General features: G+C 49.1%; 1 protein-coding gene across 1 annotated transcript; it reads right to left on the bottom strand.

Moving 5' to 3' along the window:
• Nucleotides 1–525: 525 nt before the first annotated feature.
• IDS (iduronate 2-sulfatase) lies at nucleotides 526–22,964 on the bottom strand. The gene is made up of 9 exons (XM_011385684.2): nucleotides 22,742–22,964; nucleotides 21,817–21,953; nucleotides 20,961–21,138; nucleotides 19,390–19,478; nucleotides 16,710–16,910; nucleotides 15,000–15,170; nucleotides 9,406–9,532; nucleotides 8,014–8,184; nucleotides 526–4,900 (listed from the first exon to the last, which is right to left on the bottom strand). Exons 1-9 carry the CDS (start codon nucleotides 22,836–22,838, stop codon nucleotides 4,428–4,430), a joined length of 1,644 nt encoding a protein of 547 aa, XP_011383986.1. The 5' UTR covers nucleotides 22,839–22,964; the 3' UTR covers nucleotides 526–4,427.
• Between the last annotated feature and the right edge of the window lie 962 nt (nucleotides 22,965–23,926).

The raw sequence follows: 23,926 nt of genomic DNA, 5'->3' as shown, positions 1-23,926 counted from the left end.
ATTGTCCACAACGAGCACATGGTACTCTGATAACGATGTGGAGAGAAGAGATAAACCAAACCACAAAGCAACAAAGGAAAATGAATGTTTATTCGGTCTCCAGGTTAGGAAGGGTCTCCGTGTTTAACAGGAAAAGACCGGGAGGGGTGGGGGACATAGGAAAAAAGCAATTTGTTTGCTTGCTTAAAAAGTGAAACCCACTACCAAAAGCTAAAGGTGAATGTACACACTGGAAATACAGAGACCCAGCAATCATACTGACAGAACACGATCAGGGTCACCAAGAAGCAAAGAATCGGAAGGTTAAGCAGGATACCTCTTTCATCTATTATCATTAGGGGTGGATTTGTTCTTGTTGTTCTTGATGATGCTGTTGTTGGCTGATTGCTTTTTATGGTTTTTATCTGTACACTTGTTTGCTTTACTTTCAGTTTTACTTCCCTAAGGTAGCAGGAGAGTAGAGAAAGGAGAGAAATAGAGAAGCTTTTGACTGCTTGGCACCGAGAGACTATCCTACGGGAGCAATTCGAAATACATAAAAACATTTTATTCACAAAGTTGTTCATCAGAACATTATTTACAATACCGAAAATTTGGAAATCACATAAATTTCCAATAATCCAAAGAAGGTTAGGTAAAGTATGATAAACACTGCACGATAAAATATATTACCGCTAGTATAAAGTATCTTTGCAAAAATCTGTAATGACCACATATATTACTTAGTGAAAAAACGAGAATATAAAATTGCATGATAAAGCACACAGTGTGATGACAACAATGTAAAATATTCACACACACCGCAAAGATGACATTAAGTGACTATTGGGGTAAAGTACTGATGTGTTTTCTGACCTGTTACTAAATTTCTGTTTTCCAATTTTTATACAATTAACACAATGTTATGATCGGGAAATACATGCTGTTTTTAGAGTAAGGGGATGACAAGATTCTTCGGTGATGTCATTTCATCCCAAGACACAGTCTAGAGTCACAAACCCTCAGCCTCTCAGAGGTGGGGGCATGGGAGCAGGATGTGAAGAATGGTCATGGAAGGATGGAGAAGGGAGGAGGGGACAACCTAGGGGTGGACAGGGAGGTAGGGATCGGCACAGGAGAGTGTGGGACCAGTGTGCAAACTGGTCGGCCGAGGAAAGGGGCTTCGTGGAGTCAGGGAAGACGCTGATTTCTCAGTGGAGGTCTGTGCAGACCTGGTAGTAGGCACTAACGGTGTTCTCAAAGGGCAGGATCAAAGAGGGACTTCAGGAAGACACATGGATTCTTTAGGGACCAGGGAGGAAAGAGGAGGGGCGGGTAAACTACTTGGGATAGGCTGGGGCGATGGCCGTGGCATGGAGAGGAAGAGGCTGATTGCCAGAGCGAACTCCTACAGTAGGCTGAGACTGAACATACGTCACTCACCTCTGGACACGTCTTTGCAGGCAAACACAGGGTCGAAAAGAGGCTTACAGGAGGGCCTTGCCAAAAGCCAGGTGGATCCAGCTGAAATTCAGAGTTCTCCTAGGGCGGCTCCGTGAAATCAACTTTCTGCCACGACAGAAAGCTCCTAGAGCTGTGCTGTCCAATATGGTGACACAAACCACACGTATGTGGCTATTGAGCACGTGAAGTGTGGCAAGTCCAACTGAGAGTATGCTTTGGAAATGTTTCTCTTTCTAACTACTTTAAAATCGCATGTGCCTAGTGGCTGCTGGACGGCACGCATGTAAGGCAGTGTTTCTCAAACTGTGGTCTTCAGGGGAGCAGTGTGATTCATAAGAAATGAAATGATCCAGCCCCAGCCCGGACGTACTGAATCAGAACCTCTGTGGGAAGGGCCCAACACCCTGATTTGCCAAGCCCTTGGTGTAGTTCCGATCCACGCTCACAGTTGTGAGCCACTGATTTAAGGCCATTCACAATTTCGGGGATCGCTCATTCTGCTTTCAACTAGATTGTATAAAACAACTCTTGCTGAAGTGAAATGGGGCTTTCTGCAAATAAACTGGCTGGGGAATCATTTATAAAAGATGCCCAGCTCAGTGGCATAGGAGAAAAGTTATGTGAAGCAGCAAAGATGTGGCTTCTCTAAGTCAAGTCAAGATGAGAAATGTCGTCAGCATTGATATCCGAAACCAGAAAGTGGCTGCTCATCCCAATGCGTGTCAGAGACAGGCAAAAGGAAGCACGATCCGGCTCTAAATTGGGTTCAGTGTCGGAAACACAAAAATCAACCATAATCCGTGAGAGGAGTTGGAGCAGCGTGCCCCTGAACGTGAAATGCACCCTTCCTGGTTTCCAACAAGAGAGATTTGTAAAGAGAGGCCAAGAAAAGCTACAACCTAAGGCAAGCTGAAGCATCCTGAGGCTATGCCCTCACGAAGGGGAGAGAAGACAGAAGCACTTCTAGCCAAAGCACCCCATGGAGACCAGAGCCAGATGTCGCTTTGGTCCCACGGGTGGATTACTGCCAAAATGGCAGCTGCACATCCTACGTGCAAGTCACTTCATTCTCTTCCCGCATGGTTCGGCTCATCACTTCGGCAAGAGCAGAACTGAGATTTTTGATGCTAACACTGTTCAAGAAACAAAGCGAGAAAGAAAGTGATAAGGAGTACATGCTGTAGCCAACAGGAGCAGCAAACGAACGTGAAATAAAACCCTGTGTTAAACCTTACTATAACTGTGGAGTAGGAGATATAGCTAAAGGCGCAGGAAGCGCCTCATGAGGAATTTACCGACTGGACTGTCAAAATCTTAGCAGAAGTGACAAGAGCCACAAGAGGATGAAGATGGGGAAAGAAAAGGCTGAGGGAAGCCGTCTGCACGTAAAGGTGAGGCTTCCGCGAGGGAGCCCATCGTCAGCGTCGGCAGACATAAACAGGGCCTTCACTGCTCAGGTAGAAATTCTTATGGCCAGACGCTAGGTCAGTTACCTACAAGATCGTCGTGTTATCATGTATACCTCGGTTGCAGGCTAATTAGGGAATTCTTAATTTTGACTGACTTGAAGTAGTCACGTAATACCACCTCTGGTCTTTTTTGGTCACAATTTAATGGCCTGCAGCAACTCGAGCTGATTTGCCGTTATTCTCCCTTCACCGATATTTACCTTGAAACACTGAAGCACTTGTAAAGACAGAATTCCTAAAATTACTCACTTTGAAACAGGACTGTAGTCAATGTTTATACAGAAAGCTCTGGACTCTTCTGGTGACTCCTGATAATTGACCAGCTTCGACGTACTGTGAAAATGCTGTGAACTTTCCATCCTTCTGAAGATGACATAGCAAAGCTCACCACAGCCATTTGCCTTGCTGGTTACTTTCACATGTATTTAGGGAATACAGAACGATGTTCTGGGAGATCGGAAATGACCTAATATTATACTAATGAAAAGCCTTCGAAATTCTCAAAATAACGTACGATTTAATAAAATTAATGTTGCCTTTAAGCAGCAATTAAGAGCAGAATATTTGCTGCCTCCTGGATAATGGAGGCCTGCAGCCAACCATCGCCGAGGAAGGAGAATGCTAACAGGGTCTGAGTGACTCAGTTCGTGGATACAGTCACGCCGTTAAATGTTTCCCATTGTAACTGATACTGCCTCTTAACAGACGGCCTTTGGGTTCAAGGGCTATATTATTGGCTAATACCTTATTATTTGGGCCAGAAAATCTCTAGAATGTTTAACTGAATTCCCCATACATCTCATGCCTCTAGTTTAGTGAGCATGATTTATTATTTGATGTAGAAATTCCACCTTACTCGCTTCTTGTATATTTTAAGTTTAGATTTTTGAAAGTTTACAATTTTAGAAACAAAAGTTAAGGATCAAGACTTTACGGCCATGGCGTCTAGCACTATTATTTCACTTTACGTTTTATAAAGAAACCTGGATTACAGGTTGAAGTAATATCCTTAATATACTGGGATACATATGAATGTTATTAAATCGTAAACAAAAGAACCAGGAACACAGTGTCAAACCTCATTTGATATATGCTTACTTTTTGAAATGCACTAAGCTCCACAAATAATTAAGGTGTTTCCTGAGTACAGTGGTATGTTTGGTTATTACGGTCTTAATGTCTAAAGGTATGACATCAAGGTATGTCTAAAGGTCTGACAATTTTAGTTAGCTCACTCTGTACTCATTCACTCAATAAATGAGCTTTTTGGGAAAACGAAAGAAAGAAAAGGTTCAGCGTAGCCCCAGTTCAATTACTAAATAGAAATCAATAAAGACCCAATCCGAAGTTGGGCTGTTACAGACTGTAAGGCCCAACTGCCGCTGCGTGTTGTGACTGCCCAGCCCTCGCCTGCTTCCGGTGTTGTGGGTAATCAGAAAGGAACCAGCTCTAAGTCCTTCTCTCTCCAGCGGGAAGGGGGCACATTATATACACGCCCTCTGTGGTCGGCACAACTCAAGGTGCCAGTAATCGGGGTAGGTCTTCACCTTGGGTGTCATTATACATGTTGTGATCTTGCAAAGGGTCAGAATCTACAAAATACAGTTCCCCTGCATGGACGTCAGAAAAGTTGGCCAGAAATTCATGGGGACTGAAGCCCACCCACACAGTGAACCTGTAGTCTATGGTGCGTATGGAGTAGCCCATGACCTTGATATCTTTTAAACTCGGCTTGTCAGAATTCCACTGAGGAGAGTCTGCGGGCCGGGGGTACTGGCTATAAGCAATGGACTCACGGGGATCCCCGTGGAGGGCTGGATCCTCTTCCAGGTCATGGGGTCGGAAATGCTTCCCAAGGCTCTGGCCTTCTCGGCACAGCTCCACGTGAAACGAGGGAACCGGACAGCGAGGTGGCACACGCAGTCCTGCAAGTCCCGCGAGCGTGGGGAAGAGAGACACAAGTTCCACGAGGTCCTCGGCTCGCCGGCCTGCAGGAGGAAGAGACCCAGCGACAGTTACAGCACAGAAGCAGACCGCATCCTGCCTGGCTCCGTAAAGAAGCCCATCTGGGCTCCACGGGCTGTCTGGCGATTTCTTTTACAATGTGTACTTTTAGCATAAGAATCTTAGGAGCAATGCCATCTCAGACCCTCACACAAGGACAGGATGCAAACTGAAGGTGCCCTCAGCCTCTCGGCACTTTTAAAGACTACTTCATTTGGGTCCATCGGTGTGTCATTAACCGAGCGAGGACTGTCAGTGGAGGCCCAAGCCACTGGGTAAAGGTCTGTGGAGGACGGGGCATCCCGCGTCTCAGAGGACCACCCTGCAGATCGCTCCTCTCCGGGTGTCTGCATTTCATGTCTCTCTTTTCACTGTGGTAAAATACAAACAACGGAATCTTTGCTGCCCTCTCCAGTTTCAAGTGTCCATCCAGTTCAGGGGCATCGATCACATTCACATTGTGCAGCCGTCGCCACCACCCATCTCCAGCTCCCTCTCATCCTGCATACTGAAACCCTGTGCCCAATAAACAGTGGCTCCCCACTTCCTCCTCCTCCCAGTCCCTGGCAACAGCCATTCTACCTTCTGTCGCTATGAATGTGCCTATTCTAGGTGCCGCAGATGTGTGCATTATACACTATTTGTCTTTTTGTTAGTGGCTCATTTACTTTGCATAACGTCTTCAAGGTGCCTTCATGTTGCAGCATGGGTCAGACTGTCCTTCCCTTTAAAGGCTGAATAATATTCTGCTGTCTCTCCACCACATTTTGTTCAACCATTCATCTGTTGATGAACAGTTAGGTTGCTTCTATCCTTTGGCAATTGTGAATAATAAACTGAACTTTGCGTACAAGTTTTTGTTTAAATACCTGTATTCAGTTCTGTGGGATATGCAACTAGGAGTGGAAGTGCTGAGTCACGTATATGGCAATTCTACTTTTATCTTTTTGCAGAACCACCAAAGCATTGTCCACAATGGCTGCAGCATTTCACATTCCCAACCAGCAATGTCTGAAGGTTCCAATTTCTCCACATTCTCATCAGCACTGTTTTTTCTGTTTATTTTGATAACAGCTATCTTAATAAATGTGAAATGATATCTCGTTGTGGTTGATACATCTTTAAAGTCTATTTCCTGCACTTTCCATTGATTCCTATTCAAATGTATCTTGGCTTTGGACTAGCATTCTAGCCTTTCTGGATCTTTAAGGTTTTCTCTACACTGCCTAATTTTACTTCCTACACATTTGATTTGTAAGCAAAGTAAAAATAATGTTTTAAAACTTTACCTTTACAATGGCAAGACCTGGCTGACATGACCACCGTAACCAGTTGAGTCAACTTGGCATTGCTGATAACGGCACAGGCTACCAGGAAGTGCCCCTGATGTGATACAACAGGAGCACACAACCTCATGTACAGTGCCTATGTCGAAATGTTTACCCTGAATCTCGTCATGATATAGCAATCAGACAAATGCAGACTACTGCACAAATTCAGGCCGCTGAACAAGACGATTGGCCGGGGACGTTCTAAAAAGATGAGGTCAAGGAGCTAAGGAGGGCCCCAAATCACGTCAAGCCTTGTCAGCCATTGTAAGGAATTCTGCTCAGAGTGAGATGGGAGAGCACAGGAGGCTCCAGAGTAGGGCTATGACAGAATTTGACTTGGGTTTTCACAGGATCGCTTGGGATACTGCGAGGATGAAAATCTTTGGGCGATCAAGGGCACAGCCAAGAGACTTTAGCAAGCTGCTGCAGTTAATCCAGCAAAAATGGTGGCAGTGAAATGGTGAGAAATGCGATGGACAGATTCTGAATGGAAAGTGGCAGGCTTTCGGATGCACTGCATATCACATGGAATATGAGAGAAAGACAGGCTTGAGACGACTCCACAAGTTTTTGGCCTGAGAGACTACTGTCATTTTCTGAGAAGGGTAAGAATGTCAAAGGAAAGGTCTGAAGTGAAAGGTCAGAAGTTCAGCTTTGGGGAGGTGAGACGAGCCAGGTGTGACAGGCTGTTGGAAATCCAAGTCCGAAGCTCAGGCAAGAGATTTATGCTAGACATAAAATATGGAAATAAACTGGAAGACAGTGCAGTTATATGAATTTATAAGTTGCTGAACACCTGCCAACAGAAGTTTCTAGAAGGCAAACTTGGAAAGATCCAGAAAGGCCAGAATGATGGTCCGAAACCAGAAAAATTTAAATGGGAATCAATATAAGTGCAGCATGTACATGTTAAAGATGGGTTAAATGCAGAAGTCCAGAAAGGGGGCAAAGCACTCCAGAAACAGCAAATGTCTTCTGAAGTACACACCTCATGTCTGCACTTGTGCCTATCAGGTCGGGTGACAACTCACTAAAATCTACCCAACCCACCCAGTGTGGCAGGGAGGGGATCTTGTGTAAGGGACATTTCTGGAAGTGCTTTCTCAAACTTGAGCATTTTAGAAGACAGAGACCAGGATAACCACGGGGGTCTAACATTATCTTGAGAGGAACGGCTTAAGTACTGGGGATTTCAACCTAGAGAAGAGAAGGTTATGCTGTTTTCAAAGCTCGAAAGGACTGGCACGCGGAACTCAAAGTAAACTTGCCCTTCACTGTCTGGGAGGGCAGAAGAAGAATCACCTAATTTTGCAGATCTAGTGGTTCACTAGACTGATGAACTGCCAAAACGGCAGATGTCTCCCTCGCAAAGGGCCGAGTCCCTGCCAGAAGTAGGTAATGCAGTTCTGCTCATCTGTGGACTGGGGTGGGGGGTCAGGGCAGAGTCTGAGTCTGCTGTCCCCTTCTTGCAGCTGTTTGTCACCTCTAGGATAGCCCTCCCCATCCTGCGGATGCCTCCTGCTCCTTTGTCTTGGCTCCCACCCCTGCCTTCCATGGCTCCTCGTGGACAGAGGCCATACTTGTCTACTTTGGGCCTGCCACTCCTCTGTGACCCAGAGTGTGGGAAATGCCCAGGAAATGTGTGCAGTAAATGCCAACGGTGGGCTGAAAAATGGACAGGGTAAGTCCCCAGGCCATGATTTGGTAAAGGGATTTATATAAACTAAAGGAGCTATTACTGTCAGGCAGGTCAGCATTTGGTATACCTGGCTCCATCAATTCCGAGGAATCGAAAGGGTCGATGTATGGAAAAAGCTTCTTGCCCGCCTCCGGAAGTGGAGCCGTCCTTCCAGGGACATAGAACATCAGGGGCACACGAGTAGTGATGTCAAAATTGCTGTATTTAGCCCATTCTCCATGTTCTCCTAGAGCCCACCCTGGTTCATAAAAAGCATAAAATGACAGAAAACGAATAATCACATCACAGCTACAGTTCATTTTAGACACCGTTTCATTTCCTGTTGGAAAAACCAGAGGAAGCAAAAACTCATCACCTACAAGAAATTCCTCTAGAATTACCACAAAAAAAAGGTGATTTCACCTGAATATTGCTTCATTTGAAGTTAGACATTTATCTTGAATGAGGAAACCTTCAAAAGGAAAAATACATATATCTATTAAATTCCCAAACTAAAGTATCTTCTTTTAGAAAGCAACTAGCAATATGTAGCTCAGTTCAGCTCCAAGGGACAAGTGTGTTCCCCACAGACCCACCTTCCCTGCTGAGATGGGCTCATTCTTGACTAGGCGGGGACCCCGACAGATATTGTGTCACCATTGCCTTGTCCTGTGCTCACCTATCTTGACTAAATTCTCAAAGCTCAAGTTTTCACTTTTGGGTGTGTACCACCAAAAAAATGAACTGTGAAACTGTGGCACAAAACAAACGATAAGGATAGCTTGCTCGATTTTGAAGACATACCATTGGCAAGTGTGTGTGTGTGTCTGTATGTGTGTGTGTGTGTGTGTGTGTGTGTGTTGATTCCAAATTCTTGTGTGTGTTGATTCCAAATCCTTGATGAAAAACAACCCTTAACCCTGATTTAACATTTCCCTTGCAAAAGATAATTTGAATACTCCAAGTTGGAAATTTCCAAATTTTTTAAGTTTGAGCACTTTCGATATTAAAAAAAAAAAAGATAGAGATTGTGCATTGATGATTTCGTGTAACGAAATAACCAAAATCACAAAAAGCTGTCATGTATGGATCTGAGAAGGCTCTTGGGGTTCAGATGTAGGAAGTGCTGGGAAGGCTCTTTGAGAAGGGCCATTAGTATGCAACTGCCTCAGATTGAGGAGAGCTTCTGGGTGGGCCTTCCTGCTGAGTTCAAGAAGGAAAAAAAGGGTTGCTACTATGCTCCCTCCACCCACCACCTCTACCACCCAAACATCCAGCATGCTCCTTTGACCCACAGAGACACTGAGAGAGGTTCCAGGACTAATAAGGTGGTCATAAAAGCACCCGGAGACTCCAGACTCAGGGTACCACTGATTCCCAAAAGAAAACACGCCTATGTTTAAGGCAATCTAGAAAAGCACATTTCACAGAAAAGTTCAGAGACTTTGAGTGACTCACCAGGGCATTTCCAAATGCTTACCATGATCTGAGGTAAATGCAACAATAGTGTTGTTGGCCAGGTGAAGATCATCCAAAGAGCTCAAAAGGTGGCCAACCTGTGTATCCAAGTATGAAACAGAAGCAAAGTAGCTCTGGCGGATTTTACGCTGCAAATTAAAAAAAAAAATGAGTGGCTGTGATTGAAATTGCTGTGGCATACACACAGTGTTCACCTGAACATCCCTCCCAAACACCACACCTCTGCTGATGCCCTTGATTTTCTCATTCAAAACATAGCATTCATTTCCCTACTAGCTGCATACCCTTGCCCCAAAGTCGGCGAAATGTGCAGGTCCAAAAGAAAGATTCTTTTGTAAGGGGATCGGCTTTCACATCAGGCACAGATAACAGTAGGTGGATGTGCCACTTACTGTTCCTGCCTCCTCCACATACTCTTATGGGTCCCAGGAAAGGAGAAACTGACCCCTCAGTCCCTCCAAACTCTGCTGAGGGTCACGCCAAAGACACCACACAGTTGTATCCATTCCCGTCTCCTAGTTCTGGAAGCCAGAAGTCTGAGATCAGGGTGTCGACAGGGCCATTCTCTCTGAAGGCTCGAGGGGAGGGTCTTGCCTCTTCCAGCTTCTGGAGGTGGCGGCAGTCCTTGGTGTTCCTCGCCTTGTAGCTGTAGCACTCCAGTCTCTGCCCCCATCTCCTCATGCTGTCCTTCCCTGTATGTCTCTCTCCTCTTCTCATAAGGATACTGATCAGACTGAATTGGGGCCCACACCACTCCGGTACCACCTCATCTTAACTTGTTACATCTGCAATGACCCTAGTTCCAAATCAGGTCACGTTCTGAGGTATTGTGGCTCAGGACTTCATAGCATCTTTTTGAGTTACACAACTCAACTCATAACAGCAGCCCTGGGTGGGGCCTTTCCTCTGCCCACTTTCTAGCCCAGCAGAAGGTGGCAACTGCTTATCCTCATGGACCACGGCTATCATGTGCAGCTCATTTCTAACAAACTCCCAGCAGGCATGAGAGCAGTGGAGTGATGAGACAGCAGCCCACCCTCCATGGTCCCTAAACCCAAGCAGGACTTCATGAGCGGCCAAGCCAAGCGCTGACGTCAAAGAGCCATGGCCCCCTCTGGAATGATTCCCCTCCCAGCCTTATTCACAATTATTAAGGAAAAGATGAACCCCTGCTCCCACCAAGGCTGAGAAATGAGGGGGCCAGTGACCTATCAGAACAACCCCAGCTTCCTCTGTGTACCCAGCCATTTTATCAGCTCCACGTGCTGGCTTCTTTTCGTCACTGCCAGGTGAGGACAATCATGAGACTCACCGCTCTCCCCATGAGGTAAAGACAACAGATATCCATCTAACCTTCCTGGAAGACTATGCCAAACCCTAGCCTACTTCTATTTTCTACTAGATAAAGTCTTCAGCCTCTAAGTTGGGGAACTTTGATCCTCCTGGGGATCAAAGACACCTGTTAGGATGGCCGTGTCCTATTCAACGCTATGCCTTCCTTCCCATGCTGGCCCCTAGAGATAGGACAAGAAGCAGATGTGGTCCCCATCTTCAATGAGCCACCCATCCAGGGAGCACACAGGCATGGAGATGAGAAAACACACGGGTTGTTGGTGGGGCCTGGGGATCACATGGGAGAATGAGCCCTCAAGTCAGCCTGGGTAAATCAGGGAAGACTTCACAGAGGAGTCAGCATTTGACAAAAGGGGCTGGCAGCCAGACAAGTTAGGGTAAAATGCTCTAGGCAGGGGCTGCGGTGTATGGACAGGACAGAGTCACCAGAGCACGGTGTGTTCAGGACCAGTGACCCAGTCGCTGTGGCTGGAGAATCAAACATGAGGGCCGAGGGGCAGGGGAGAACACTGAAAACGCAGGTCAGGACCACATGATCCATACCTGGTGGGTCCATCCAAAGAGCAGAGGTCCCAGGCTGGGAGCCAAGGGAGGCACTGAGGGTGTTCAGGGTGAGGAGTCGATGCTCTCTGGGCTGCAGGTGAGCATGAGTCCTCCAGCAGCAGCCCAGAGCTCAAGATAAAATGGCACCAGAGCAGTGCTGAGCACATATGAGGGGCCAGAATGACACTTGATGAAAGAACAAATCACTCCCTGACCCACTGCAGTGGTCAGGAAAGACATGACAAAGGAGCAAGAGGCCAGTGTGGATTTGAGAAGGATTTAGGGAGAGCAAGTGGGCCGGGGGTGGGGGGGAGAGGGCAGACAATGAAGGAGATGAGGACTCCGAGGGTGACTCTAGTTTTCTGGTTCAGCTGGTGGCCTGACCGAAGGGCGTGGGGGGCACAGAAGTAGGAGAAAGGAGGAAATCACAGCAAGAGTGGTGGTGTGGCCACGTGGGGCCTATGGCACTGAGGTCACCATGGGCAGTGGCCTGGGAATGGCTCTCGCAGCTGAGTGGACAGACATGTCTGAAAATCAGGAGCGAGGCCAGAGTTGGAGGGATACTTCAGCAGGACTCGCTGAGCCAGGCTGGAGAACAGGGGTGCAAAGGAGACAGTGGGGGTCCTGGCGTTGAGCCCAGGGCCCAGGAGGAGTGCTACTTGTCAACAGTGAGAAAGCAGCAGGAGTCTTAGAAGGTCACACTTATGGGATGGATTTTCTTTGCCAACAAGGTCAGTGCTGACCAGCTGAGAGAACTCTTTAGTGGGCTGGGGAGGCAGAGGGCCGTGCAGAGGCGGATGAAGAACAAATGGACAGTGAGGCCATGGACGCAGCCAGAACAGACCACGTTTCACTCATTCCCCCTTGAAGAGCAAGAGTGGGAATAGAGGAGAAACGGGCAGGGGCAAGGGAAGCCCGACTTCTGAAGATGGGATAGATGTGAGCAACTGTGGAGGTGGGTGCAAAGTCAGCGGGTAGAGGACATCTCGCTGGTAGAAATGAGAAGGAGGGGGCACGGAGCTGGGAGGCACCAAGCCCCTGCTGCGCTTCTTCTAAGACTGGGGAGAAGGCTACAAGCCCAGAACACATGCATCCACGACTCCATCCACCAGTGAGGGACACTATGAACAGCACCATTTACCACATACGTGCTGGGTGCCATCTGCTCCTCCGATCCACCCTTTAAGTTGAGCATTACCATTCCCACCTTACACAGGAGGGCTCTGAGGCTCAGACAGGTTGACTATCTTTCCTACAGACACACAGCTGGCATGAGGCACTGCTAAGATGTGTACCTGTGTCCATCTTGTGTGTTCCTCTCCCTCAGACTGCCTACTAGCCTCCATTTCTGAAACAGGTAGTGCAGTCATCTGCTGAGACTGGGCAGAGGGGTGTGGCAGACAGAGGGGCCTAAGGGGCTGGAAGGAGCTGGGCAGACAGCCTGCACCACACGGACTGCTGGGGCTAGTGTATGGGTGTGTGTGTTCCCCATCACGGTCGTGTGGACTCTGTCCAGCACCCTGAGGACTCAGGCCTGAGAGCAGAGGGCTGTGGCTGAACAATCCCATGATCAGGGTATTGAAGGTGGGGCAAGGATAAATGGGCAGATGTTGAGGGGACAGCAAGAACAGTAAGTGGCCTGCCACGGGACCTCAGCTATTCAAAGAAGGAGTGAAGTCCAAAAAGGACCAGACACAGGGGCAAAGCAGGAGTCCACACCCTGGAATTCCCAGGAGGTATGCGGGGAACGAGGGCACGGAGGAAGCGGACTGCAAAAAGAAGAGGCTGTCAAGTCAGTGGCCAGGGAGGAGCAGGCCTGGGAGGTAGCAAACTCCCAAGTGAGGCCCTGATGTGGCTGGCTCACATGGAGCACGGTGAGAGGGCCGGAGGCTGAAAAGGGCAGAGAACTGACAGGCTGAAATGCTGAGTGAGATGGGGCCTGGGCACGGATGCAAGAGGATGGTGAGCAGGGCCCACATTCTAGGTGGTTGTGGAGCACGGACCAACACATGAGCATTCCAGGGAGGGCCCCTGGGCCATGCTGTCAACTCTGAGTCCAACTGGATGGGGGACGAGAGAACGCTGAAGGAGCCTTCACCAAGCAGCTGACACTGTCCTAGATGCTTTAGCATGTTCACTGTACTCCCCCCTGAAAGCCTCCGAAGTAGGTGTTCTCACAGAAAACCTGTCTCCATCTTGCCTCTATTTTACAGGTAAGGAAACTGAGGCTCAGAGAGGTAAAATGACTTGACAGAGATTGTGCAGCTGGTATGGAATAGAAAAGGAATCTGAACCCAGACTGCTTAGAACCAACAAAACAAACCGTGGGGCTTTGGGATCCCATGCTCTCCTGGCACTAACTGTGCCACCTGGAGCAAGTCACCACACCTGTGTGCCTTTAGTTTCCTCGCCTACACAACAGACAGAGCAGGTATCTCAGGTTCCCATGGGGACCAAAAGAGATAGCACACATACAATGCTGAGTACCCTTCCTGGTACACAGTCCACTTTAAAGGGTCATTTTAAGTGCCTGTCACTAACATAGTTATCAGCTACAGCCTCAGAGCTGCAATTTGAGCTACCTCAAATTGCTGAAACAGGAAATTAGGAACCAGACAAACTGGTTTCCAAACTCTCACCACTGCCATCTGAAGCTCAGGAATGAAACAGATGCGAGGGACGCACATCCACCCCTCACCACCCAAAATCTCGCTCTCCAAAGTCAGGCGCCTAGTAAGTGTGGACAGCAATGAATACCTGCATATTATGTTTTGTTGCAAACTGTACCCTACGGCAATGGCTCTTAAACTTCTGTGTGCATCAGAGTGACCTGTGTGCATTTTTAGAAATGCAGGTTCTCAGGCCTGACCTCCAGCTGCCAGTTCCCTAAGTCCGAGTAGGGCCAGTACTGTGTGCTTCTAATAATCACCTCATGGCGACTGTGAAGCAGGTGGTCCAGGAAGCACACTTTGAAAACACTGCCTTCTTCCATCCATTGTATACTTCCTGTTGGAGTACTCACGTCATTAACAGAAGGGCGGGACCGCATGTGGAATATTCCCAAAACTGCATTGGTCAGCATGTCTTTGGCACTCCGGGGAGAGAGTGGCTGATGAGTCAGTGTGAGGATTCTAACTCTCTGGCTGCTCCACCCCCTCATCATGGCAAAGGGACAGCAGACATTGCAGCTGGATGGCACTGGCCATGTTGGTGCCCCAGCTCCCTGTTTGCCAAGACGCTGTTCACAAAGCCGCCCTGAGAGTGATGGGAGCCCATATAGGCTTTCCCACAGAGGGGACCTGCAAGTACCAGCAACCTGAGTATTCTGGGTTGTGTAGGAGCTGCCCACCACCCTATAACTGATGAACTCTTGCCCAGATTAAACAGCATCCCCCATGAGTTAGTGATGGTGACCCGGGCCTCTTCTCCACCTGTGCCCACATCCAGTGAATCACTATACCTCCAGATGCTCCCTGTGGAAGTGAACACACTTCCTGGGAGACTCTTTATCCACTCAGCACTCCCATGTCCTAAATGCCTCCAGACCACCCCCAACCTCAGCACTTTGCAATATGCTTAGCACGGGGATGGTTCTTAGTAAGACTAGATGGATGGAGTCCTATGTCTTGAGGAAGGTGTCATCACCAATGAAATCATGTCATAAGTGTCCAACCCTTCCCTCAAATAAGTCCTTGGTACCTGAAAGTCCACAGGAATTGGGCCATAGGGCACACTGAGGTTCAAAGCCTTGACGTCCTCCCGCTGCCTAATGTCCATCCAGGGATTGTAGGCCACAGGAGGGAGGCCAGCAGGGACCTGGGGATCAGGAGCCAGGGTGATGTTCTCCAAGGGATACAACTTCTGAAACTCCTTGAAGGAAAAGCACACAAAGCCACCAGGTTGTCACTTTTGGCAAAGGCGCAAAGCTGAAACTGCACCAGTGTTTACACTGATTGTCTCTATGTCGGTGATGCCTACTTACACAGTGGCTCACCAACACTCCCCAGATATTTCCCGCTACCTGAAAGTCAGGCCTTAGGTCACTCTCCCAAAATACCAATTGTAATAAAATCACGTGACTTTTCTTCTCTAAACCAAGCAGCAACAGGTCTCTTCCCTCATACAAACCAATGTCCTCCTATCCCTATCGCCACCTCCCGTCCAACTAGAAAAGGTGTGGAGAGGTGCTGCCAGCTCCCCAAATCACCCTTAGTGTCGGTAATCGCTGGCAGAGCTCAGAGAACAGCGCACGGTCATATACTGGGCTATGACTGGTGATAGTGAAAGGAGACCAAAGCCATTCAGGAAACGGAAAAGTCACATGGACAGATCTGGGGGAAACCAGGCACGGGTGTCCAGAGTCCTTAGTCGGCAAAGTCAAACCGAAGGTGTGAATGCTGCCAGCAATGAGTCGTGTGACGACATGTGTGAAATGCTGCCACCAGGGCAGTTTGTTAAGCCTCAGTACCCAGGGTTGTTCCCAGGGCAGTCACCTGGCTACCCACTGCCTACACATACTCCACATCCCAGACTCCAAGCAGCAGGGCAGGGCTTTAGGCATAAGAGCCGCTCATCAGTTCTGGGAATGGTGGGGACACTCCCGAGGTCCAGGCCCCCAGCCAAGGTCCAAGCTCGTAAGCAGGACTTTCAAAGGATGACAGGCCTGCTACATTAACTCTTTTCTGAACAAGAAGCGGGAGAAGTGAGTCTCACTGCATCCAGGGGGCTGACAGCTCCCGCTAGGATGCCGAGGTCCCCTGGGACAATCAAAGTAAGATACCGGCACCATGTCTTCTTCTCTCTACTCTCGTCGCAAGCAAGGGCCATGCTCTGTGAAGTCAAAAGAAGGTGCTGCTCGGGCCCGGGGAAACATGATAGGGAAACACTGAAAAAGATGTTTTAAAAAGGAAGCGATTCCATGCTCTACAGGATATGCATGCAAACACAGGATTTGAGGTTCCAACAAGCAGCGCAGTGCCCTGTGTGTCACGAGTCTGACTGCACAGCCCCTAGGGGACAGGTGATTACTGAAAACGTTCCCCGGAATTGTGTCTCAAGGACCATCCCTCACTGCAGGCTTTGGCAGCAAGCTCTGACTCACTTCTCTGTGATGATCGCACCAATCAACCCAACATTTGCACACTGAATTCAAGGGAAAGAAATAAAGACCTCCAGTGCAGGGCAGTAGAAGGCCAAGGGTTTCCAACAAGGTTCTTCTTTGTCCTAAGTCAACCTCCGAGCTGTGATCTCTGAATCCTATCTTCACACCACTGAGTACACGAGGGCCGTCAGGCACCCCTGGTGACCGGGGATGGCGGCACGTGGCCACCTTCATTACAAGAATCCCTCATTTAGCAAATGACACAGCTGTCCCGGCTGTGTGGGATCAGCCCTCGGCCAGCTCTTCACCTTGGGGTATCTGAAGGGGATGTGCGGCTTGTGATACCCAACGGCCAGGAAGAAAGGACTGGCAGACGATGTCATCTTTTCCAACAATCGTATGGCTTGCTCAGTGCTCTGTTTGTCAGGCAAGGTGCCCTCAGGTACATCTGCCACATCCACAGGGCAAAGCAGGTTGGCGTGGAGTTCTCCGTCTGGCCCCCTACATGTCTTTCAAAACAAAACACATGAAATCAGCCTTTGAAACCCAAGAAACAGAAGCCACGAAGGTTACACACACAATAGATTTCACGTTTCTGTCTGCAGCCCGTTGTGTATTAGTCATTCAGGACAGGCACACAGGAAGTAAAACTAAAACAGAGAAGCGTTTCTGCTCTTCAAGGGAAGGGCCAGAAATCCACCAGCTCTTACTTCCCTGCTGTTAATCCTCTGTCTCTGGTAAACAATAAAAGGAAGCCCGAGTAAACTAATGATCAAAAAAATCGGACTCCAACTCCACAACAAAAAAGAAGGCAATTAGAAAATGGGCAAAGGACTTGAAGAGACATTTATCCAGAGAAGACATACAAATGGCGAATAAGCACACATAAAGATGCTTACTATCTTCACTCATCATGGAAATGCAAATCAAAGCCACAATGAGATACCCACTCATACTGCCTAGGATGGCTATAAATTTTAAAGATAGAAAATAACAAGTGTTAACCAATGTGGAAAAACTGGAATCCTCATACACTGCTGACGCGAATGTAAAATGGTGCAGCTGCTTTGACGAACAATCTGGCAGTTCCTCAAACCATTAAACATAGAATCATCATATGACCCAGCAATTCCACTCCTACGTAAATACCACAACAATACATAAATAAAATAACATTCTAAGTCCACACAAACACTTGACCTAGCAACTCTACCCAAGATAACTGAAAACTTAAGTCCACACAAAAACCTGTGCAGGAATGTTTACAGCAGCTTCATTCGTAGTAGTTAAAAAGTGAATACAACCCAAACGTCCACCAACTACAGAATAAATTTTTTAAAAAAATGTGTTTGACCAGGTGTTAAGCATCTTTCTGTGTCCTTATGGCAACTGGTACATCTTCTGCAGATGGAATGTCTACTCAAGAAGTCTGCCCATTTTTATTTCTCTATATAAAGTAATACAGTTCTGATCCGTGCTACAACATAGATCAACCTCAAAAATGTTATGCTAAGTGAAAGAAGCCAGACACAAAAGATCAGATACTGCACGATTCCACCGATACGAAATGTCCAAAATAGGCAAATCCAAAGAGAAAGAAAGATCAGTTGCTGCCACGGGCTGGGGTTGAGAGGCAATGGGCAGTGGATGATAATGGGTATAAGGCTGAGTTTTGAGGTAATGAAAACGGTTTTAGATTCTTTTTGCTGATGGTTGCACAACGCTGTGACAATATAAAAATCAGTGAACTGTACACTTTAAAAGGGCGATTTTTATGGTATAAGAATTGTACCATAAATTTTTCTTAGCAAAAGAAAAAAAATCTGTGATTTCAAAGACAGACTAAGGGTTGCACGGGACAGGGTCTCAGTCAACTGGATGAGGTGACAGTCCATGGAATTTCCAGAACCTCGACCACACCATGCATGGAACAGACACCACTTCATTTTCCAAAGTGGCCATGTTGGCCACAGGCTAAGTCAGGGTGACAATATCATTTCTACCTCACAAAACCCAGGGGCTGCGGCAGCTGCTGGTCCATCTGAAAGGACCGTCCTCCCAAGAGATGCCTTGTCCACCCGGCCCAGGGACAGGACGGCCCAGCACCAGGCTCCCGGCACACTCCCCTCCACGTTCACGCAATCTGCAGCTGTCATGGAGGATCTGGTCCCGTCAGACCCGCTGCTCTGAGAGCACATGTGGGGAATGGTGGACAGGGGCCCGCATTCGTAAGTGAGCCAATAAAAAGTAACAAGGCGGCTTGAGGGAACGGAGGGATTCAGATGGGTCCTCCACTCTCATTCTGTTAAGACTCAAGCCACAAGCCAAAGGCCAGAGCCCTTGGCTTTCGCTGCATTCTGAAAGGCAAAGTTCTCAATTATTTTGACTACTCCTCACCACCCCACCAACCTCCCAAATCCACACCCTTCTCCACAGCAGCCTCTACATACTTCCCAGGAGCATGCCATTTCTCAGCCCTGCAGCTGGTTTTCTGAGTTTTTGAAATGAGAGTTTTAGCTTCATTTATACATTGGGGAGTCCTCTGAACCAAGATTAAGTTGCTTTGTACATTCCTGCTTTAGCACAGTGCTCTAAAATTTTAAAACCCCTGTGAAAGGTCTCAGCGCCTGAACATATACACTAGACCTCAGACAGACTGACAGACAAATGGTATGCCTTTCTCCCAGTCCAGGCTGAGGCTCCTGAAGCACAGGTAGCTCTTCTCCCTCCTGGGTCTCCGCATCTCCTACAACCCTGAGCACAGAGCCTTACCCACAATGAGCCCCGGGAGCCCTTAAATGAACCTTACGCACTAGAGCATAAGGTTCCAAAACAAAGCATACCCTCCTGCTTCTGTAACAAAGCCACCTCCCCCAATGGACCTGATGCTAAAGACCCCAACTCTAGTCCTCTCAACCAGTAACCTTAAACTGCCAGACAGCGGAAAAGCAGCTGCTCTTTAGTACAGTAACCCTTTCACACCCTTACCTTGGTATTTTCGTACTTTTCGGAGGAGGGGTGATAAGGAGGAACGGACCAGCTGTATGGAGAATCGTCACTATGATTAGAAGATATTCCTTGAGGGAGGAAAAGAGAAAGGCTTTAAGTGAAGCATGAAGCATCCTTCGGTGCCCTCCCCACCCTAAGTTAAAACTTTGTCAGCAATTGGCGAAATATCTCCTGTCTTCAGGCCTCAGCTTCTTTCTAAAAATCAGGGGCATAAGCCAGATGATAAATCCCCTAAAGCCAACACTCTAGGTGTCTCATTGAGTCCTGAGTATCTGACATCCCAGGCCCCAAAGCCCTGGTGATTCACACTAGGCTCCTAGGAAGGAACCCGAAAGGGTGAGCGAGGGGAACACTACTGAAAACGGTCAAGCCCCTAACGAAACGCACTGCGGTCCATATAGAGCTTGGCTTTTCAACGCACTGTCACAGTGCTGAATGACGTGCACTGGGACACTCCCCTGTGAGAGAATCAAGGAGGCTATGATGCCAGCTTCCCAGAGCAGAAAGCTGAGGCTCAGAGAGGGTAAATAATTCGCCCGAGGTCAACTGCACAGCTAAGAAGTGCCACTGGTGGAACTGGAACCCAGAGGCCCAGATACGCGGTACCGCTGATCCACCAGTTCCACCAGTTCACTCTGCCACCAGAGACATTCGTCCCAGCTGTGCGCGAGACGGAAACGACCTGAGACAACTTGCAGGAAATACAGCACATCTGTATGACAGACTACTGTGCTGTCACTCAAAATTACTGCCTCATAGCATGGGAATGTTATGTTTAACAAGTCACAACAGAAAATTATATATACAGAATTGTCTCAAATCAGCAAAGTTACACACCCCGTAGGGGGTGGGGAGGCATCAAAATGTAGCTCTCAGACTGGTCGGCATACAACTGATTTATATTTACATCATACTTCCCTTGTCTGCCAAACTTTTGTCAAACCATGCGATTCCTCCGCACATTGAAAGTCTTCAAGTTTGCCTGTGCTTCAGCTCTCCGACTTTGGCGTTAAAGAACCATTTAGCAGGCAGTGCCGCAGTATTGACTGGCAGCCCCTGCAACCCCACGGCCCTCCAGTTTACACTGCTTTGCTGGCCTAGTTCACAGGCCGCGGGCAGCGGCTCCTTCACTGGGCAACGAGACAGCAACAGCAGCGCCGGCCATGTAGGGCATCCTCAGACGTTCTAAGCCTATATCCCCAACTTTGCCGACAGGACCCTAGAATACGCAGGGTCAGGTGCAGAGCTGGACTCACACCTGACACTGCCGCTTCCCTATCCACAGCACTTCCTTCCACCCCAGGAGCCAAACGGCACCACGACACGTTTCTGAGAGGAAGGAAAACTCCTTCAACCCTTTTTCACTCTGGGGCAGAACAGAAGGCCAGGTTGGGAAGCGATATTATGTAAAAGGCAGCGAGCAGTGAGTAAGGTGGTATCTACCCGGCCCCAAGAGGCCTCCACAAAGACAGCCCCAACCCCAGGAGGGGACCCGCCCACACTCGGGCAAGAAACAGAAAAGAACCCAGACTTTGGACAGCAAGCAGTACCAGGGTGAAAGACTTTTCCAACCGACATGGTCACGTAGCCATTCTCCTTGAAGTACTGGGGGATGGTGGAGAAGTTTCCGGCGTGTGCCCTCCAGTAGGAGTTGAAGTCATACAGGCGGGTGGTGTCGGGTCTCCTCCCGGTGAGGAAGGACACGCGGCTCGGAGCGCACACTGCTTGCTGTTAGGGAGCAGAAGCAGAGAAAAATGCCCTCAGAGGAAAACAGCCAGCAGCTCAGACATAACCAGGCAACCTCTGAGTCCTCAGCAAATGCTTGGCAGCTGAGTCATCACGTCTCAAACCCGACCAGTGGGATCTGGGCCTCCCCCAGTCGCCAGAACTAAGTCCCCGGGAGAGAGGAAGAGGAGGACTCAGCCCCTCATCCCAGCAGATGATCGTGCCCTCCTTCTACACGACAGTGTCTCACAGGTGCACAGAGCAGGCGAGGCTCCTGGGGGTGGCCCTGTGAGGAGGTTCAGGAAGGAGCGCCGCCATGACAAGCTGGCTGGCCCTCACCCAAGGCCAATCGGCAGATCTGAGGGTGGCATTCTGTAGCACCCCTTCTTTCTCAGCACCAGGCAACCCCCTATTTGGTGAAGGAAGCAAGTCAGGACCATCCTGAGCACGTTAGGGCCACGGTGCACCCTGCACACGAGGAGGAGGGGCACCCTTGAGGCACAAGCTTCCTTGTCAGTGGACAACCAGGTTATCGCAATCGCCATTTTCCAGGTGATGATTCCGTCTAATAAGCAGATGCCTGGCACCACTAGTGTCATCTAACAACAGCCGAGGGGACCTCCAACCCTCACTGCAGAAGGCACCCATCCACACCTAGAGCAAAGGCACCCATCCACATACCTGGGCAAAGGCATTCCAGAAGAGGAGACTGTGGGATGCCAGTTGGTCGATGTTTGGGGACCTTATGAGCTTGTCCCCATAACAGCCCAGGGAGGGGCGCAGGTCATCCACGATGATTAGGAGGACATTCAGAGCATCTGCACTGGAGGGAGGGTCCTCATTGAGAACGCCTACATGACACTAAACCCCCGCCCATGGTACATGCTAGCATGGGAGACCCAAGGCTGGCCCCTGAACCTTGACAGCACAGCTAGCCACCCAGGCAGGGCGGGAGTGCGTACACATGGGAGACCCGAGTCCCGGGAGGAGGGTAAGACTTTGGCCATGGCCTCATGCATGGAAGAAGGAGGGAGGCAGGAAGGGAGCAAGAGAGAGAAAGGGAGGGAGAGGGAGAGTGAGGGAAGGAGGACAGAGGAAGGGACAGAAGAATGTAGTAAGGGAAATATGTATAGACAGAAGAAAGGACTAGGTGGTTGGGAGAGAGGGAGGGAGGGAGGGAAGGAGGGAGGGTGGTAGGGAAGGAGGGAGGGTGGTAGGGAAGGAGGAAGGGAGGGAGGGAGGGAGGAAGGAAGGAAGGAAAGAAGGAGGCAGGGAGAGAGAGAGGGAGGGAAGGAAAGTGGGAAAGAGGGAGGGAGGGAGGAAGAAAGAAGGAAGGAAGGAAGGAAGGAAGGAAGGAAGGAAGGAAGGAAGGAAGGAAGGAAGGAAGGAAGGAAGGAAGGAAAAATCGTATGAAGGAGAGAGCATGGGAAGAAAGAATGGATGTAGGGAGAGAAGAATGAATAGAGGGGAAACAGAATCCTAGGTGGGTAGCAGGAAAGAGGGAGGGAGAGAGAGAAGGAAGGAAAGGATGGATGTAGGGAGGGTAGAATGGAGGGGAGCTGGGAGGGAGGATTCCCTGTCATCTGACAGAAGACACGGAATTCACCTTTGGAGTTGCTGGCCAGATTGCAGGACCCCAGCGAGACATAGGTGGAGCCCAGGACCAGGCCAAGCCAGAGCAGCCCCCAGCCCGGCGGCAGCATTTCCGCCTCCGTGCGGCAGCTCCTTGGCGACGGTGACAAGCCCAGGCGCTAGGGCCGGGTAGCCGCAACCGCCGCCGCCGCCGCCTACGCAGACTGCGCGATTTCGCGGCCGGGACCGGAGTCCCCGGTGCCGCCGAATCACGAGTGCGCCTGCGCGCCTTGTCACCCCGCCCCGCCTCCTGACCGCCGGGCCGGTGCCGCGCGAACCCCTTGCGCAAGGTCCTGATTGGAGAGCTGCTGCACAGTCTTTCCAGGTGTTCCCCAAAGGTCTGTGATGCAACCGCTGTCTTTAACCAGCGGTTTCCAGCCTCTTGGCCCTTGCACCTGCTTTGCTTTTCACCTGAAAGTCCTTTACTTTTCTCCTCTCTCTAGAAAAGTCACTTTGCCTCGCACACGAGCCCAAATGCCATTCTCCTTCACGGAAGCCCTTGGAGAACCCTCCATCCTCCGCCTAAAAGGAACTTCAGTCCTAGGCATTTGTTCAAGAAACACTCGGTGATTCCACAGATATGGAGACCAAGGACCGATGGCAGATGGGGAGTTCTAAGTTCCTGCCCTTCTGGAGCTTGCAGGCAATAAATAGCCAGTTAATCAAAGACTGGTGCTGGGACGCAAGGTCTGGAGTCGCTTGCTATTTCTATGGAGGTGGCTACTAAAGCGACATTAGAACAAAACCTTGGAAGTGCGTGACCAAGACACGACCACGTCCACAAGAAGAGTGCTCCAGCCAGAGGGAGGAGCTTTTGTGAGGAGCGAGCTCCATGGTGCTACAGGACCACAGAGGCCTGGTGTGTCTGGCTGGTACCAGCAGAAGCGAGGAGGGAAGGTCATAAGGCCCTGGCAAGAATCGTTCACAGTCGGCCTGCGGCTGAAGGTTGGGAAGGACACCACCGTCCCCGTCCACACTCTGGCTCCCACCTACTCCCCAGTGAAATATCCTAACACAATGCCAGGCAGACTGGAGACCCTTTGTAGGTAAATATTAGTATTGATATTGGACATGCTAATTTTCTCCTCACGGCAACTCTGTGAGCTAGATGCAACTATCATTCCCATTTTATAAAGCCAGAAATCAAAACTCAGTGAGG

The sequence above is a fragment of the Pteropus vampyrus genome, unplaced genomic scaffold (assembly GCF_000151845.1).
Source record: "Pteropus vampyrus isolate Shadow unplaced genomic scaffold, Pvam_2.0 Scaffold750, whole genome shotgun sequence".
Lineage (NCBI taxonomy): Eukaryota > Metazoa > Chordata > Mammalia > Chiroptera > Pteropodidae > Pteropus > Pteropus vampyrus.
This window is presented reverse-complemented; position numbering and strand designations above follow the sequence as displayed.

Excerpts from the sequence above, each read along its gene's own strand:
- IDS (XM_011385684.2), bottom strand. The coding sequence starts at position 22,838 with ATGCTGCCGCCGGGCTGGGGGCTGCTCTGGCTTGGCCTGGTCCTGGGC. Across the intron at positions 21,954-22,741 it reads TCTGGCCAGCAACTCCAAAG|ATGCTCTGAATGTCCTCCTA; the intron begins GTGAATTCCGTG and ends CCTCCAGTGCAG. Across the intron at positions 19,479-20,960 it reads TGGAAAAGTCTTTCACCCTG|GAATATCTTCTAATCATAGT; the intron begins GTACTGCTTGCT and ends TCCTCCCTCAAG.